At 40.1% G+C, this 16,110-nt stretch overlaps 1 protein-coding gene across 2 annotated transcripts; it reads left to right on the forward strand.

The window, feature by feature from the left end:
• The first annotated feature begins 4,209 nt into the window (after positions 1-4,209).
• On the forward strand, positions 4,210-13,132 carry gaa (glucosidase, alpha; acid (Pompe disease, glycogen storage disease type II)). Of its 2 annotated transcripts, XM_035996976.1 has the most exons (21): positions 4,211-4,532; positions 4,905-5,264; positions 5,959-6,110; positions 6,986-7,151; positions 7,547-7,643; positions 7,750-7,869; positions 8,049-8,167; positions 8,432-8,563; positions 8,793-8,903; positions 8,993-9,106; positions 9,291-9,375; positions 9,601-9,718; positions 10,183-10,316; positions 10,543-10,694; positions 10,950-11,098; positions 11,195-11,336; positions 11,473-11,571; positions 11,918-12,082; positions 12,278-12,430; positions 12,663-12,770; positions 12,802-13,132. In XM_035996976.1, the coding sequence occupies exons 2-20, from the start codon at positions 4,983-4,985 to the stop codon at positions 12,726-12,728; spliced, it is 2,556 nt and encodes an 851-aa protein (XP_035852869.1). In that variant the 5' UTR covers positions 4,211-4,532; positions 4,905-4,982; the 3' UTR covers positions 12,729-12,770; positions 12,802-13,132. The 2 variants fall into 2 exon arrangements, with proteins under 2 accessions (XP_035852868.1, XP_035852869.1); XM_035996975.1 differs by having other exon boundaries at positions 4,210-5,264.
• The last annotated feature ends 2,978 nt before the right edge of the window (positions 13,133-16,110 follow it).

Here is a 16,110-nt window from a genome sequence, read left to right on the forward strand (position 1 = left end):
GGTACATTAACAGTCTGAAATAATGTATTTAGAATTTTGAGAAAAGAATATTGAACCTGGTGCTTTATACAATACATTTGGCTGCAGAACTGAAGATTTTTGAAGATAGAACACTTATGTAACTTTACAATAATATATATATTTTTTCATGTGCGACATTTTATTGCAAAAACGGATATTCTGGCCTACTGCCCCGTCCGTCGACGCGCTCCAGCGCGGCTTTGTCCGAGGTGAGGGTGACGGTGATGCTGTGTGGGTGTCTGTGCCTGTCCTTCGGGCGCCTCCGGGTAACGTTGCCCAACTCTCGGGCGGGGTACATATATTTCAGTATATTCAAGTAAAAGCATCTCCGCTTGTCCCGTGCGAATGCCCCACACAAAACTCAGATGTGAGGGGGTACTTTATAAATCACACGCGGTCCCAAAATTATTCTAATCCCGTGCGAATAGGGTTTATATGAATTTGCACTATAACGTTAGCTATATCAGGCTTTGACTTTAAGCTAACATTACCATTATATGCGCATCGATTAGCAATAACATCACATATGGTTAAAAACAGATTACCGGCGAGACCGTTGTGCATACCTACTGTATACGACTGTAACGTTAAATATATTAATTTTAATCCGTTTATACGGTCTGGTCTGCATAACGTTATTAGTTAGCCCGCTAGCTTGGTTAGCAAGGTGCAATCTAGCTAGCTAACTGATATTCATTGGGATGCTAACGTTGGCTAACGAAAAACGGTATTAAAACAAAATGTAACGTTACTTACCGGAAAAACTGAACTGCCGACTCCTTTGAGTGTCTTGTCGTACAACCGAACGTTGAACAAGACATTATTAGGCGACCAACTGTCACAGTCACGAAGACGAAAGCTGGTCAACCCCCAAAGTGAAGTTTACGTGCCATGGATAAGCTTTGCTAAACCTCTGTCATGATTGACAGGCCGCGAACTGTCAATCACATCATAGCCACGCCCTAAAACATCCCCGCTTTATCGCCGATTTTAAAATCAACGAGACCATAATTCAAAAAATGAACATCATTCTGTGTTGCAGAAGACTTAAAACTAGCGATTGAGAATATAAACTCTTAATTGAAATGTTTACTGAGGTAATAAATCAAGTGAGAAGTGGGTCATTTCGCCATAGACTTCTATAGAAACGGACCTCCTTTTTGCAACCGCACGTTTCGCCCCCTGCTGGAATTCAGATAGAATGCAGGTTTAAGGCACTTCCGCATTTGCCGCATTTTGCTGAACCGGATGCGCTGTCCACTAATATATACAGTCTATGGCCACAACGAGAATTATGGAACTCAGCCGCCTGAAAAAAAATGTTTTGGCGGTTAAATTCTAGGACTCAGCCGGAGATTTGCAGTCTGCAGAAGATTTCATTTTCGGGAGGAACATTTTCAGCGGCAGAAAAGGCAAGTAATTTAATTTAATGTTCATTACAGTGTTGTATTACATTTAGAAGATGTTGTAAATGTCAAGAAGAATTGTATTTTAATATCTTTATAACAATTAGATCGTTTGTGATAACATATCAGAAAACATTCTGATATGTTATCACAGGCTAGATGAGTGCGATCTCATTGTGTAAATTTAATTAACATTATCTTGTTTTATTATTATAACTGCTCCAGTGCACTATAGCTAGCTAATCCAATGATTTGGAGTTATTTTGAGTGTTAGCTCATTCAACGCCAGCGTTGATTCATCTGTTGAATGAATGGGCTATATCAGGCCTAGCATTCTGTGACCCATTGAATTACATAGCTAGCCAATTCTGTTGTCAGCTAACAATGACCTGGCGGTCCACCAGCGTTTATTTGGCGGCACAAAGTCAGCGGCTTGACACGGTCGGATCGGCAACCCGACCAATCTGAAAATGCCGTCGGTCTGCCAGAAAACACTTATTATGAACCAGCTGCTCCGTAGCGGACCACCGTCGGGAAAGCATCGCTGGTGGTCCGCTGGAATAACGATGAGCAAAACGCCAGTGGGCCGCCAACCTTGCTGGAGGGCTGGACCCATAGACAGTATATAAGGCTGGACCTATGTTAGCTGTTACAGTTACGTGACTACCACGGAGGCCCGGAGGGCACACGTAGCTACTACATTACGGAACTGTCAATTTTCCATTTCAAAAGAAGAAACTCAAAAACATTTTAATAAAATGCCAGTATTACATATCCAGCACCTAGCTGCTGCAGTATTTCAACTAATAAAACAGCATGACATTCTAAAACACCCAGTGCGAAAGGTGCTTCAATTTATAACAGTGATTATAAAAGATCAAATTCAGTATAACTTACCTGATTGAAGATACTATGCAGGCAAGCAGGTGATGAACGTAACGCAAAATAGTAGGTCTAATGGTTTTATGGAAAAACACTTTGTGTTTATATTCGGGGTTTATCTGCTTTCCTGTACAGTAGGCTATGTTTAATCAATGAGTTATACTGAATTTGGTATTTTAATATAATTGTCCTACTAATTAGTAGCCTACTTAGCACTAACCTGGTAAAAATTACGGGCAATCATGGAGGAAAGCCTTTTGCCCTCCAGGAGGGCGTTTCTATATTGGTGTGACGTCACGTGAAAACTGTGAGTGGTAGGTGCTGTAGTGACGGCATGGTGGGTTATGTCCTCTATGGTTATGTCACTAGCACATACTATGGTCACATAATTCAATGGGTCACATAATACATATATATATATATATATATATATATATATATATATATATATATATATATATATAAAAGTTTGCTTACTCAAAGTGTTTTGGTTTGGCATTAATGGATGTGTGTGTGTGTGTGTGTCATTTCTTCCTCCAGAGTCAACATTGGAACCAGCAACAAACAGGTCATTACAAAGTCATGGATAGACGAAATGTTAGAAATTAGAATTATTTGTGTGTGTGTGCGCGTGCATGTGAGAATTATTTGTGTTTATTTTTTCTTCCTCTATTATAAATATATTTGTATTGTTATTTTTATTGTTATTGTTTAAAATGGGTTGTTAACATTATTGTTTAAAATGAGTTTATTTTTCCTTCCTATATTATAAATATATTTCATTGTTTAAAATGGGTTGTTAATATTATTGTTTAAAATGAGTTGTTAATGATATTAATGTTATGTTATAATGTAAATGTTCATTTTAAAGTTTATTTGATCATTGTTTAAAATAAAATTGTTAAAAAATAAAAGCCTTTAATCTTTTTTAAATGTTTGAATTTGTGTTTTCTTGTTTTCCTGCTAAAATGTCGTAGTTTCTGGACCACATCTGGCCCGGGGACCAAGCCGAGTCTCAGCCAGATCTGTCTTACAGTGTCTGGGCCAGAACTGGGCCACATAACACTGTCACTTTACAGTGTCTGGGCCAGAACTGGGCCGCATAACACTGTCACTTTACAGTGTCTGGGCCAGAACTGGGCCAAATAAAACAAAGTTGCTTTACAGTGTCTGGGCCAGAATTGGGCCACATAAACAAAACAAATCATTTTACAGGGTGTGGGCCTCATATGGGCCGGAGGGACTGTTTTTGTGTCTATTTTCCATGTGTGGACCAGTTTTGGGCCGGGGACCCAGCCAGAACTGGGCCAGAATTGTAGCAAGGATGTGGCCCTGTGGTGGGCCAGACTAATTTTGCTATGTGGGATGGGATTAATACATCTCAAATGCAGATTAGTATAGCCAACCTAATTCTGTAATTCATAACAAAAGGAGTGAAGAACTTTTTGGACATGTTAAGACAAGACTCAAAAAATGTTTCTCAAGTTAATGCAGTTTTAATAATGGTTAAACATATCAGGGAGTTCTCTTTGTCAGTGTATGAACCCCAATTTAATTAGTGTGTGATCATCAGATTTACATTTTTTGGAATTAGGACATGCTGATCAGTAAAGATAATTCAGATTAAAGTATAACACACTTTAGAAGTTTAATGCAACAACACATGACACATTTGATAAATATAACGTCTGAAATGATGAAAATGTGACTACATAATTTAGTGTGGTTAAAACATCACAGATCTTGATTCAAATAACTGATTTGTTGTTTAAGCCTATATTTTTTTCCTTGATTAAAACTTTTTTGTTTGTTTAATAACTGAAATTACGTTGTTTTAGTTTATTCACAAAAAAATGAAGAGAAAGGAGAAGCAGCAGCAGCAGCAGCAGCAGCAGCAGCAAAAGAGTCGAGCAAGCAGCACGTTTTTGATCACTTTTGTCCTAGTATGCTTGCCCTAGTTTGATGTTAGTGTGCACTTTGCATCGATTTTTACAGCCATGCTATTTCATTGTAGAATTCTTATTTCACTGAATTTCTGCGTGTTCTGCTGCCTTGCAACACAGCTTATCTACCACTGCTCGCATGTCATTTGGTTGGAGAGAAATGCTAAATACGAGCTGCGACACTGAACTGACCGATAGCTAATTGCTAGCTAACGGCTAACAAATCATTTTGACAGTAAGCCAATGAAAAACGGTTCACGTCCACAACGTAAACAAAACTGTGAGTCATTGATACTACATGTGGTGTAAGTAATTTTCCATTAGCGATATGGTCAAAACGGATTTTTGAAATGGGTACAAATTACTTTACTATTGAATATTTTCACCATATGAAGCAGACGTGTATTTTAGAGCTCACTTTAAGTGGCCTTTATTAACCTAGCAAACCATCTCTGATGAGGGTATGGGGGGTCTGCTGTCTAACCTAACTGCAGCTGTGCTCCTCCTGGCCTTTGCTTTGTCAGTATGTTTGGACATTAACAACTCGTCTATCCATCAGAACAGGCTGGTTAGATCAGTCTATGCTAAGCAAAATAAAACCAAAGCACATGAAAGACTTGGTAATAGTAATAATATGCCAGCAAAACCACAGAACAATTCAGTGGAAACAAGGGGAGTCCACCCAAAAAGCTCCCAAGAGACTGATATATCCAGAGATGATAAATGCACCATGGCCCCAGAGAGCCGGTTTGACTGTGCCAGGGACAGGCTTCTCGGCCAGAGAGAGTGTGAAGAGAGGGGATGCTGTTATGCCCCGCTGAATAACTTTGATGGACCCCCTTGGTGCTTTTACCCCAGTTTGTACCCTGGCTACAAAATGGGTCCCCTCACTCCCACCACGCGAGGCCAGGCTGCCACCCTGACCCGTGCCACCCCCTCACATCTCCCCAGAGATATATCCACTCTACAGCTAGAAGTCATAGAAGAGACTGCAGGCTGCTTACATCTCACTGTAAGTACCCAATACTTATGTTCAAAAGACATGATGAAGGAAATGCAGGAGGGCCCACCTGAGTTCCCTGTTGATTTGCATGTAAAAGTTACTGTAATGTAGTTTGAGTGGAAAATGTAGTCTATTGCAAGAGTAAAATTTATCTTCATGTGGCCATTGAGGTTGGCAGATATAAAAACATTTAGGAGTAAAACAGATTGCATGAGCTGTGTGATTTGGGAGAAGTGCAAGTGAGTCCCACTTTCTATGAAATGGTGCAACAAAACCCTGGAATATTATGGTGTACAGATGGTCAATAATTTTGATCTGTTTTGCTAACTTTGTCTCAAAAGCCTGGAAAAGAAGGCAAGATGGACTATTTAATTCATATTTCCTTGGATTTCTCCATCATTATGTAGTACATGTGTCAAGGATTTTTAATCTTGTGGTAGAGGTCTTAAGATCTGATTGTGAAAGTTGCTGGAGTTGATTTTTTTAAATAGTTGTAAATGTGTATGCAGCCACTCTTAATCTGGTTTTATGTGAATTTTGTGGTGTGTTGTAAGCTAATGTGGGCTTGGCATGGTTATGTGAATCACTCAATTAAAAAAAAACATGTATGAGATCAAGAGATTAGACCCTCTTTTATTCTATACACACTGTTTATTAGGATGTGCGGGTTAAAAAACTGAACTGACATTTGTGTTCTCTCAAGTTAAAGGACCCATCATCTCAGCGATATGAAGTTAAACTCCCAGCTGGAGTTCCTCAGAGCAAAACTGATACCCAAGATGCTCTCTATACCACTGAATACCAGTCTGACCCATTTGGCTTCATAGTGAGGCGAAAATCTAATGGAAGGGTGATGTGAGTAGTTCTATTCAGTTTTATTCTATATAGGAAGAAGACATTCTAGTGTTTCTACTTGCAGGGTGTTCACTCCTTCATATGGTTTACTTTAGTTAGTTTGATATTTATGTTTATACAGTGTATATTTAATTTATTTTTAATAAAGTGTTTTTTTTAAAGGTTTTTTTATTGTTATATAACAGATGTTACACAACAAAAAAACAGATCTCCACCCAACCCACAACCAACGCTCCCTAACATACTCTTGTGGTTACAAAAAAGGAAAAAATTATTTTAAAACTTAAATTTTAAACCATTAAACAAATAGACAGATATTATACAGTACACCATCCAAAAAAAAAAGAGCTAGACCTAAAGTCATCATCCTGTCACAGATAGAGAGGACAGTACTAAACCAGAGGTGTAACCTATTTTCTAAGATTGGGCATCCCAGTCTTTTATTTCTTTCAAGTTATCAAAATAACGTAAAAAAGGACCCCATACCTCATAAAACTTGGACTTGTTTCCCTGCAGAGTGTATTTTATTTTGACCAATCTAAGTGAAACAATACATCTCTTAGCCATCTAGTGTGACAAGGAGGTCTAGACCCCTTCAGTTTAAAAGAATGATGCGGCGCGCCAGAAGTGTTGTGAATGCAACCACACTGTGAATATTGGATGGCCAATTTGCATTAACACCAAACAAGGCAACAATGGGATGCACGTCAATAGTGATACCATAAGCTTCACTTAGGGATACAAATGTTGCTTGCCAGCATCTGATCATCATCTGGGCTACAAAATGCATGAAATGACCAGTGATGTGATGATTTTCTTAATCATGATCATCATGTAGATCATGTTTGTTTGTTCTCTGTGTCCTGCCTGTCCAGTATGAATACCACGGTCGCGCCTCTGCTGTTTGCTGACCAGTACCTGCAGCTGTCCACCGCACTGGCCTCTTCCCTTGTGTCTGGCCTCGGGGAGCATTACACCTCCCTCCTCCTGGACCTTAACTGGACTTCTCTGACTCTTTGGAACAGAGACATTGCACCTCATGTGAGTCTATTGCAGTGGCTCCCAACCTGAGGTCCAAAACTCTGAAGGGTCATAGATAAATAACTAGATATAAAACAGGAAGAAGAAAAAAAAATATTCGTGCTACACAAATTATGTGTAATCTTGGTGTAATGGATAGTTTAACCTCTTCCACAATTCAAAACCTACATAAAACAAAGCTTAAAATCTTATCTTAAACACAACTTATCACCTTTAACAAGGGGTTGCAAGTAGTCATTGCATCACTTTAATGGTTAGTAACCCCTGGTCTATAGGACATGATCATCCTGAAATATTTTAAATCATGCTGTCTCTGCAGAACAGTCCTTAGTAAGCTTTTGTCGTTCCTGCCGTTTGTTCAAGTTGTAGATGTTAAAACTTGTCTTTCTCTACAGGCTGATGTTAACCTCTATGGCTCACACCCGTTCTACATAGTACAGGAGGAGGACGGCTTGGCACATGGAGTTTTTCTACTCAACAGCAATGCAATCGGTACAGAGCTGTGTAATTCTTTGTCCTTACTTTCCATACAGAATACATTTTTCTGGCATATGAGGGTATTTATTATTGATTAATATTTTTCCAAACGTCTCTGCAGAGGTGATATTGCAGCCGACCCCCGCTCTTACCTGGGTGGCTATTGGTGGAGTGCTGGACCTGTACGTTTTCTTGGGTCCTGATCCTCAAAGTGTTATACGACAGTACCTTCAGGTCATTGGTATGTCATTTCAGCGTTGTCATTCAGTAACACATCTTTAGGTAGCAAGTGAAATGTGTTGTGTTTAAGTTGAAAACCTGTAAAAGCTTGTCTACTGTATGTTCAAAGGAGCCCTGAGACAACCTAATAAAGAGTGGATGGGTATATGTGTTTTCCTCTTGCCATTTATCTATCCCCAGGATATCCTATGATGCCTCCCTATTGGTCGTTGGGCTTTCATCTGTGTCGCTGGGGTTACACAACCACTATTACAACCCGGCATGTGGCACAACGCATGCACAATGCAAAATTTCCCATGGTAAATAAAGTACTTACAAAGCTCTATAAAATGGAGGTAAACATTAAATCTCCCAGAACATTTTTCTTACATATTTATTTTGTACACATTTTACCATGATCAAAGAGAGGTTTTGTGAATGTCAGTATTAATTTGAACACAAGTCCAATCAACACTTAGTAACAGGTAGACATTTGGTGTGGCATTCTCAGATATTTTCAGTTATCATCAGCACTGCACATTGCTGACGTTCAACTGAGAAGATTTTGCTTTTGTCATCACCAGGATGTGCAGTGGAATGATCTGGACTATGCAGATAAGCGCAGGGTGTTCACTTTTGACCCCTGGCGATTCGGGGACCTCCCAGAGATGGTGGAGGAGTTCCATAAGAGGGGCATGAAGTACATCCTTATCCTGGTGTGACATCTTTAAGTTTATAAGACTTCACCAACTGATGATGCTGATCAGTAAATACTTTAGCATTTACTATGAAAAAGGAAAAACACACGCATCAGTTTAAATTGGTTTGAGTGTAATTCTCTAAATGAGCACAGGTAATCATTTATGATTACATTGTTTTTCCAGTATATGGCAGCAAAACCTTCTTAACTTGTGACTGAGTCATGCTCTGGTTTCTGTCTATGAGGACCCGGGGATCAGCAGCACCAACCCCCCTGGAACTTACTCGCCCTTTGATGATGGACTGAAACGAGACGTCTTCATTAAAAATGCTACAGGACGCATCCTGATAGGGAAGGTATAAAGACTTTTTTTCTGGGGATGTATGGTTTTCTGTCCCATTGTGATATGTGTATGTCATTCATATTTTTGATATTGTGTATCGAGGTTTGGCCAGGCCCAACAGCCTTCCCCGACTTCACCAACCCAGAGACCAGATGCTGGTGGGAGGACTGCATTAGAGATTTTTATTCTAAAGTTCCTGTGGATGGTCTATGGATTGTGAGTATTTATACACACAATTTAGCCAGTTTATTTAGCCACGATACTGTCACTAAGACATTATACATCATGTATGCCAGGTCTGCTGTTCTGAGACATGTACATGACTGGTTCATGTTTAGTTTGTGTGCACCAAACCGCAAATAACTTATCCTCTGTTTGTTTTCTCCCATGCTCAACCCAGGATATGAATGAACCAGCCAGTTTTGTGCAGGGCTCAGTGGAGGGCTGTCCCGACAGTGATCTCGAGAACCCGCCCTACACACCCAGTAAGTGTATTGGACCAGTTACTAGCAGTTACTTAAAGGCATACAAACATTATTACATTATATAGTCAGTTTACACATTAAACCACATACATATATTGTACATAGATATTGTACAAGATACCATTAAAATAACTATAAATGCATAACTGATCTGTGTATTGCTACATATGTTGCATTAAGTTGTAGCCTGTGTGTCTCTCTGACTGTCAACATGTGTACAAACAGGGGTGGTTGGAGGCCAGTTGAACTCGGGGACTATTTGTATGTCGGCTCAGCAGAAACTGTCCACTCACTACAACCTGCACAATATATACGGACTGACAGAAGCCTATGCCACACACAGGTTAGACCATGCAGCAATCAGATGCAGTTTGCAGAGATAGTTTTGCAGGAGCGGGTTATTTCACTGTGAGTAGCAGAGTGAAATTAAGCAATAAGTTAATAGCAGCAATAAGCAAAATAATGGCCATTTTATGTAAGCCAGTGATAACACTGTAAAAATAAAAAAAACGTTTTACCTTCTTGTCATATAGCTCATGATTAAAAGATTAGCTTAGTGTGAGTAGTGGTATAGCTCACTGAAATTTGAATTGCTCCTCCTAAATGTATGTTATTTGGGTATTTTAAAATTGTAAAAAGAATAGAAAGACAGACTTTCTTTGAGAACATGCCAATTTTGAATTGAGTATACTGGAGGCCAAAGGACCACAGCACAGATTCCACAGAATACATGGACTAAGTTGTTCCTTGGCTTTCGTTATTTGTTCTGTACACTTTATCCATCCTGGGGTTTGTTCCCATCTTCAGTGCTCTTATGAAGGTACGAGGGAAGAGACCCTTTGTCCTGTCTCGCTCCTCCTTCCCTGGCATCGGACACTTCTCTGGAGTGTGGACAGGAGACGTCAGAAGTGACTGGGAGCAGCTTCGATACTCCATCCCTGGTGAGGAGATGTAGCTTTTGTAAGGTCCTAATACTGTGTTGTTATAATGTTCAAATGTTTTCACATGTGTTTGAATGCATGTGATTATCCTGTGGGATGTTGTCTTGAGATAGCTCTAGTTTTTGACAGCTCTATATGTGGTAGAATTGTTTTTAAAATCTTTTTTGAAGTGACCACAGATCATTTGATGGTTTTAGACTGACTTTTTGCACCTGTTCCCCCGCAGCTGTGCTGCAGTTCAGCTTGTTCGGGGTGCCCCTTGTGGGGGCAGACATCTGTGGCTTTGGAGGGAACACCACTGAGGAATTGTGCGTACGATGGATGCAGCTCGGGGCCTTCTACCCATTTATGAGAAACCACAATGACAAGCCGAACGCTGTGAGACAGAGACACTGTTTGTGTGTTTGCCTGTGTACTTGCTGTATGTTTGTAACTGTTTGCTAACTTGTGTGATTCATTGAGTTAATTTAAGTGCACTTTTCTTTTACAAGTTACGTTAGTTTTTTAGGATATTGGAGTCTGCCCTGTATGTGTTTTCCACTACGTCTAGAGTATCCATCTGTTACATGTATTATTAATATAGAGGTAACTCTATATCTTCTCATTGTCTGTGTGTTTCTATGTGTCCCTCAGCCCCAGGAGCCCTATGTATTTGGGCAGAAGGCCCAGGCCGCCATGCGGAGTGCATTGAACCTGCGTTACTCCCTTCTCCCCTTCCTCTACACACTCTTCCATCATGCACACACTTCTGCTGACACTGTGGCCAGGCCTCTCTTCATGGAGTATGTGTCCTCTCCTGTTTATCCTTTATAGTCCTATGTAAATGAAATAACGAAGACCATTATCTTTTCTTCTGCTCGTCTATCCATCCCTCGTAGGTTTCCCACTGACCCTAACTGTCAGACCATAGACAGGCAGTTCCTGTGGGGGAGTTCACTTCTCATTAGCCCAGTCTTAGAGCAAGGGGCAGTAGAGCTGGCCGCTTACCTGCCCCCTGGAATTTGGTACAGCCTACACAATGTGAGCTTTACTTCAATCAATTTGTGTTTGTTTACTGGTAAAGGCCACCATATTTGAGGCTTTCGGTGCTAACACATGACTGAAGTGTTCACCTGTTTGCCTTTGGGGTCTGTTTCATTTGTGTTTTGCTCTCTAGGGTCAGCCTTTCTACAGTAAGGGTCAGTACCTGCTCTTGCCAGCCCCTTTGGACACCATCAACATTCATGTGAGGGATGGACATATTATCCCTCAGCAGGTGGGTGTCTGCTGCCAACATGCAGCTCATTTTGCTGATCTTAGCACATTTGGTATCCCTGTTGGTTTAGTATGAGACACAATGGGGTACATATATTATTAGAAGAATGTCTGAGGATGGGAAACATCCACAATACATTTTTGTAAACACACTTGTTAAACCTTCATTTAAGCAGTAATCTTGGTTTTCAGTTGAATGGCAATGGTATGTATGATCAAATGATGTATCAGGCTGTGTTCTATCATGACATGCTGACTGACATCTTAAAGCTGAAAACCAACCAAAACACTTTGGAGAGAAGTGTGCATTTTCATCGTTTTTCTTTGATCTGCCTCTTCTTGTGAAGGAACCTGCTTTAACAACCGCAGCCTCGCGCAGAAACCCTTTCTTCCTGACCGTGGCACTGTCAGAAGGCGGCTGGGCCTGGGGAGATTTGTTCTGGGATGACGGGGACAGTCTTGAAACCTTCGAAATGAGAAATTATTGTTACGTTATCTTCATTGCTGGACAGGTAGGGAAGAGACGAGCGATATTTGCATTGGAGCTGATGAGGCAATCATTTGCATTTTACTGCACTTCTACTTGATTCAAATGACTCTTTACTGAATGATACAATTGTCTAAATGTGTAAAGACCTTGACATTACCTTGTCCTGATATATTTAGATGAAAGAATAAAATAAATGGTCACAAAATGTCTTCTTCAGTCTCAGGTGGTGAGTGATCCTCTTAGGCTGAATGGGGCTCTGGATGGTCTGGTGCTGGGAGGGCTGCAAGTGTTCGGGGTGCCCTCACCACCCCTATATGTATTAGCCAATGGGGACAAAGTCAGGGATTTCACGTACCGCAGTGACACCAAGGTGAGTTCTGTGTGACTCAGCACTACTTCCTTTGGTGTTGTCTTCCTCAAAAAAGATAATGATGCCATTCTGCATATAAGTTGTTCTGGTATGGTTGGTACGTTTCCTCTTGTGTATTGATTTATTTGCCAAGTTTGTCCTCCCATTTTACTCATGTCTACTGTCTTGAGCCATTGTGCCATAAAATCTAACCATTAAGTCAAATTCTGTTTGTGTCTTTCTCTTGCCACAGGTTTTGACAGTGACCAGCCTGGCCTTGCCCATGTCAACGGTATTTACAGTCCAATGGGCTCTCTGATGCATTGAACTTTATTGCCCAAGAACCTTAGGGAGTCTTTGTATTTTTCACTGCTGCTGAAAAGATCAGCTGCATTTTTCTGCACTGACACCAGCGGATTTTCTTGAGCCATCCCAACCATCCTAGAGCTCGAGATGCACCTTCCGCTTGCTCTGCCTTTGTCCAAATTGGAAATTAGTACTTTGTAAGCAGCAGGTTTATAAAAATGTGAAACCAAGGGAGTCATCATCTTGATGTATCAGGTTTTCCTGCAAGGTCATTTTTGCTGCTAACTGCCACACTGAAGCAAGACAATGTAATGTCTTGTAAATGTATATACTTTCTAAACCTCTTTGTATTTTTTTTAAATCATGTTTATATATCATTGTTACTGAAGTGCATTATTAATAAAAAATGTGAAAAAAGATACATTTGTGTGCAGAACTGCATTTGAGTGCTGATTACAAGGTTTATTATGCTACAGTTATTTGTTTATTGTTGGTCGGTGTTAGAGTTCATGGGGGTCGGCTTGCAGTTCATTAATATGATTAAGGTGCTATATAATAACCCAACAGCTGTAGTGCTTAGGGGCAAAACTAGCTCTTCTCCCTTTGCTGTCTCGAGAGGATCAAGACAAGGCTGCCCTCTTAGCCCTCTGTTATTCGCCCTCTCTCTTGAACCACTGGCGCAAGCCATCCGTGGCTCACCCACAATCTCTCCAATTTCTATTAGGGGAACACGCCATCACATCTCACTTTATGCAGATGATGTTTTATTGTATATAAATAACCCAGTGCAATGTATCCCACATGTTTTGTCAACCTTTGAACATTACGGTAAACTTTCTGGTTTCAAAATAAACTGGCAGAAATCAGCTTTGCTACCTTTAAATCAGGCGATGTGTAATGCTCCCATCCCTGCATCTATTCCAGTCACTAAAAGCTTCACTTATCTGGGGATAGCTATCTCTTCCTCCATACAGACTATCATTAAAAACTATTTTTGTAACACACTTAACAAAGTTGTGGCGGATTTGGACAGGTGGATTAACCTGCCAAATTCACTTCGTGGCAGGGTAGCCATAATTAAAATGAATATTCTGCCCAGAGTCAATTTCGTCAGCTCGATGCTCCCCCTTCCCCCGCCCCCTCAATATTGGAGCAAATTACAATCAGCAATAAATAAATTTCTGTGGCATGGCAAACGATCTCGCATTAAGCTCACCACTATGCAGCGAGAAAGGCAAGCTGGTGGCTTGTCCCTCCCAAACTTCAAGTTCTATGAGTGGGCCTTCACACTTAGACCTCTCCTATCCTGGTTTCAATCTGATGCTCAAGTGTCTTGGCGAGCTTTGGAGGAGCGGATGATAGCTCCATACTCGTTTACTAACATTCTGCATTCCAAAATCTCACCCCATCACTGCCGTTTGAGATTTGGTCCTATGATTTCACATTTGCTACTGATATGGAGGAGGGTGGAGAAATTGGCTGGTTGCTCTTCTGTTTGGGACCCACACTCTCCAATATTTAACAATGAGAGATTGTTAATTGGTGGTCGCCCTATTCGATTTCCTGATTGGGAAAAAAAAAACATTTGCACACTCGGCGATATTTATGGGGAGGCAGGGTTACTTACTTTTCAGAACATATGTATTAAACATGGTATACCACGTACCTCCTTTTTCTTTTATTTGCAGCTGAGATCGACTTTGAAAAGCAATGGTGCCCCTTTACAGGCCCCTCTTACACCACACCCATTTCGAAAATTGTTCCACTCTGCTGGGAGTACAAGGGGTTTTGTGTCGAGACTCTACTGGTTCTTGCTGCGGTATGCTTACAGACCTCTGGCGTTGGACACGGTGTGGAGGAGAGATGTTCCAGATTTGGAACCTACATTTGATTGGGATAAAGTGTGGATCAGTGTGGGCTTAGCATCCAGAAACTCTGATCATCAGCAAATACATTACAATTATATACACAGGGTATATTTAACTCCTAGGAAGCTCCATTTGATGAAGGTTATTGACGATCCTACGTGCACTTTCTGTTCCTCCAAAGTGATAGGCAGTTATTTTCACATGTTTTGGGAGTGTGCCCCAGTGGCCGACTTTTGGAAGATGGTTGCCTTTAACCTCTCTAGGTTGTTTAAGATTAGATTGCCCTGCTCGCCTGCTACACTTATTTTGAATGATCTGTCAAGGCAGGATTTGACACTGAATAAGAGAAAAGCATTGCTGGCTGGACTTACTGCTGCAAAAAAACTAGTTGCCACACGTTGGAAACCTCCACATTCGCTCTCTTTTCGAGTTTGGGTTTTAACATATTTGGATATTGTTTACTTGGAGTTGTCGACAGCTAGAGTCCACGGAGCAAAAGAGTCAGCAATAGAGGCTTGGCATTCTCTTTTAACTACCCTCCGCGGGCTTCAGGTTTAATATGTAACCGAGATTTGAAGTTCTGGATCCAGGGGGTGGGTGGGTTATGTCTGGGGTTTTATTTAGTTAATTATTTTATTTTATTTATTTTTTTATTTATTTATTTATTTATTTTTTATATATATATATTTTTTTCCTCCTTATCGTAGTTGCTAATTACACGTTTCTGCGTATATGTATAGGCAGATATGTGAATATATGTTTTGTGCTTTATTTTTGAGGCGTATACATACCTGCACGTACTGTCTCTTTAAAATAAAATAAAAATTTGATCACAAAAAAAGTTATTTGTTTATTGTTTACTATAATTCTCCTAAAATGTTGCGTATCCTATGTTATGCTGTCTCTGAGATGAGATCCATTATACCAACTTATGTCATTACTTTTTATCAACATAATACAAAATGTATTATTTGTTTGTACGAAGGACACTACTGCTATATTAGCATCAGTTTCATCACATGGTTTTTAGTTGAAGCTGGATAGCATTTACATGTACCACCATCATTGTACAGGATTTACAGGATATTGAATATATAAATGATTTATTGTAATGTTCATAGGAAAATTACTTTTTTTTTTTTTTAAATCTCCAAGCCAAATTTACAATAAATTAAAAACAACTCAATTTAAAGGTTGTAGGCAGTAAATTGTGTATTATAAATTTAGCAAGAGCGTAATTATTTATTGCCTGAAATAAAATTAAACGGACAGGTGCCTCCAGCAGCTGTGCAAAGAGATGCTCTGACTCCACCTCTGGTCCTGATGATGCACCAACTACATTCAAGCTTCTGCCAGTGACCTTTAAAACGTCACGTGATGAAAGAAGGGTCAGCTTTTTAAAGTAGGCTGGGTCGGATGATGACTTTGGTTAATGTAAAATAAATTTGTATATATTTTACAGGACATGCCCTGATGTCCCTCCGTGTTTTTAATCTGAAATCTAAAATTAGCGGTTTGTGTGATAGA

Source organism: Sander lucioperca, chromosome 21 (genome assembly GCF_008315115.2).
Source record: "Sander lucioperca isolate FBNREF2018 chromosome 21, SLUC_FBN_1.2, whole genome shotgun sequence".
NCBI lineage: Eukaryota > Metazoa > Chordata > Actinopteri > Perciformes > Percidae > Sander > Sander lucioperca.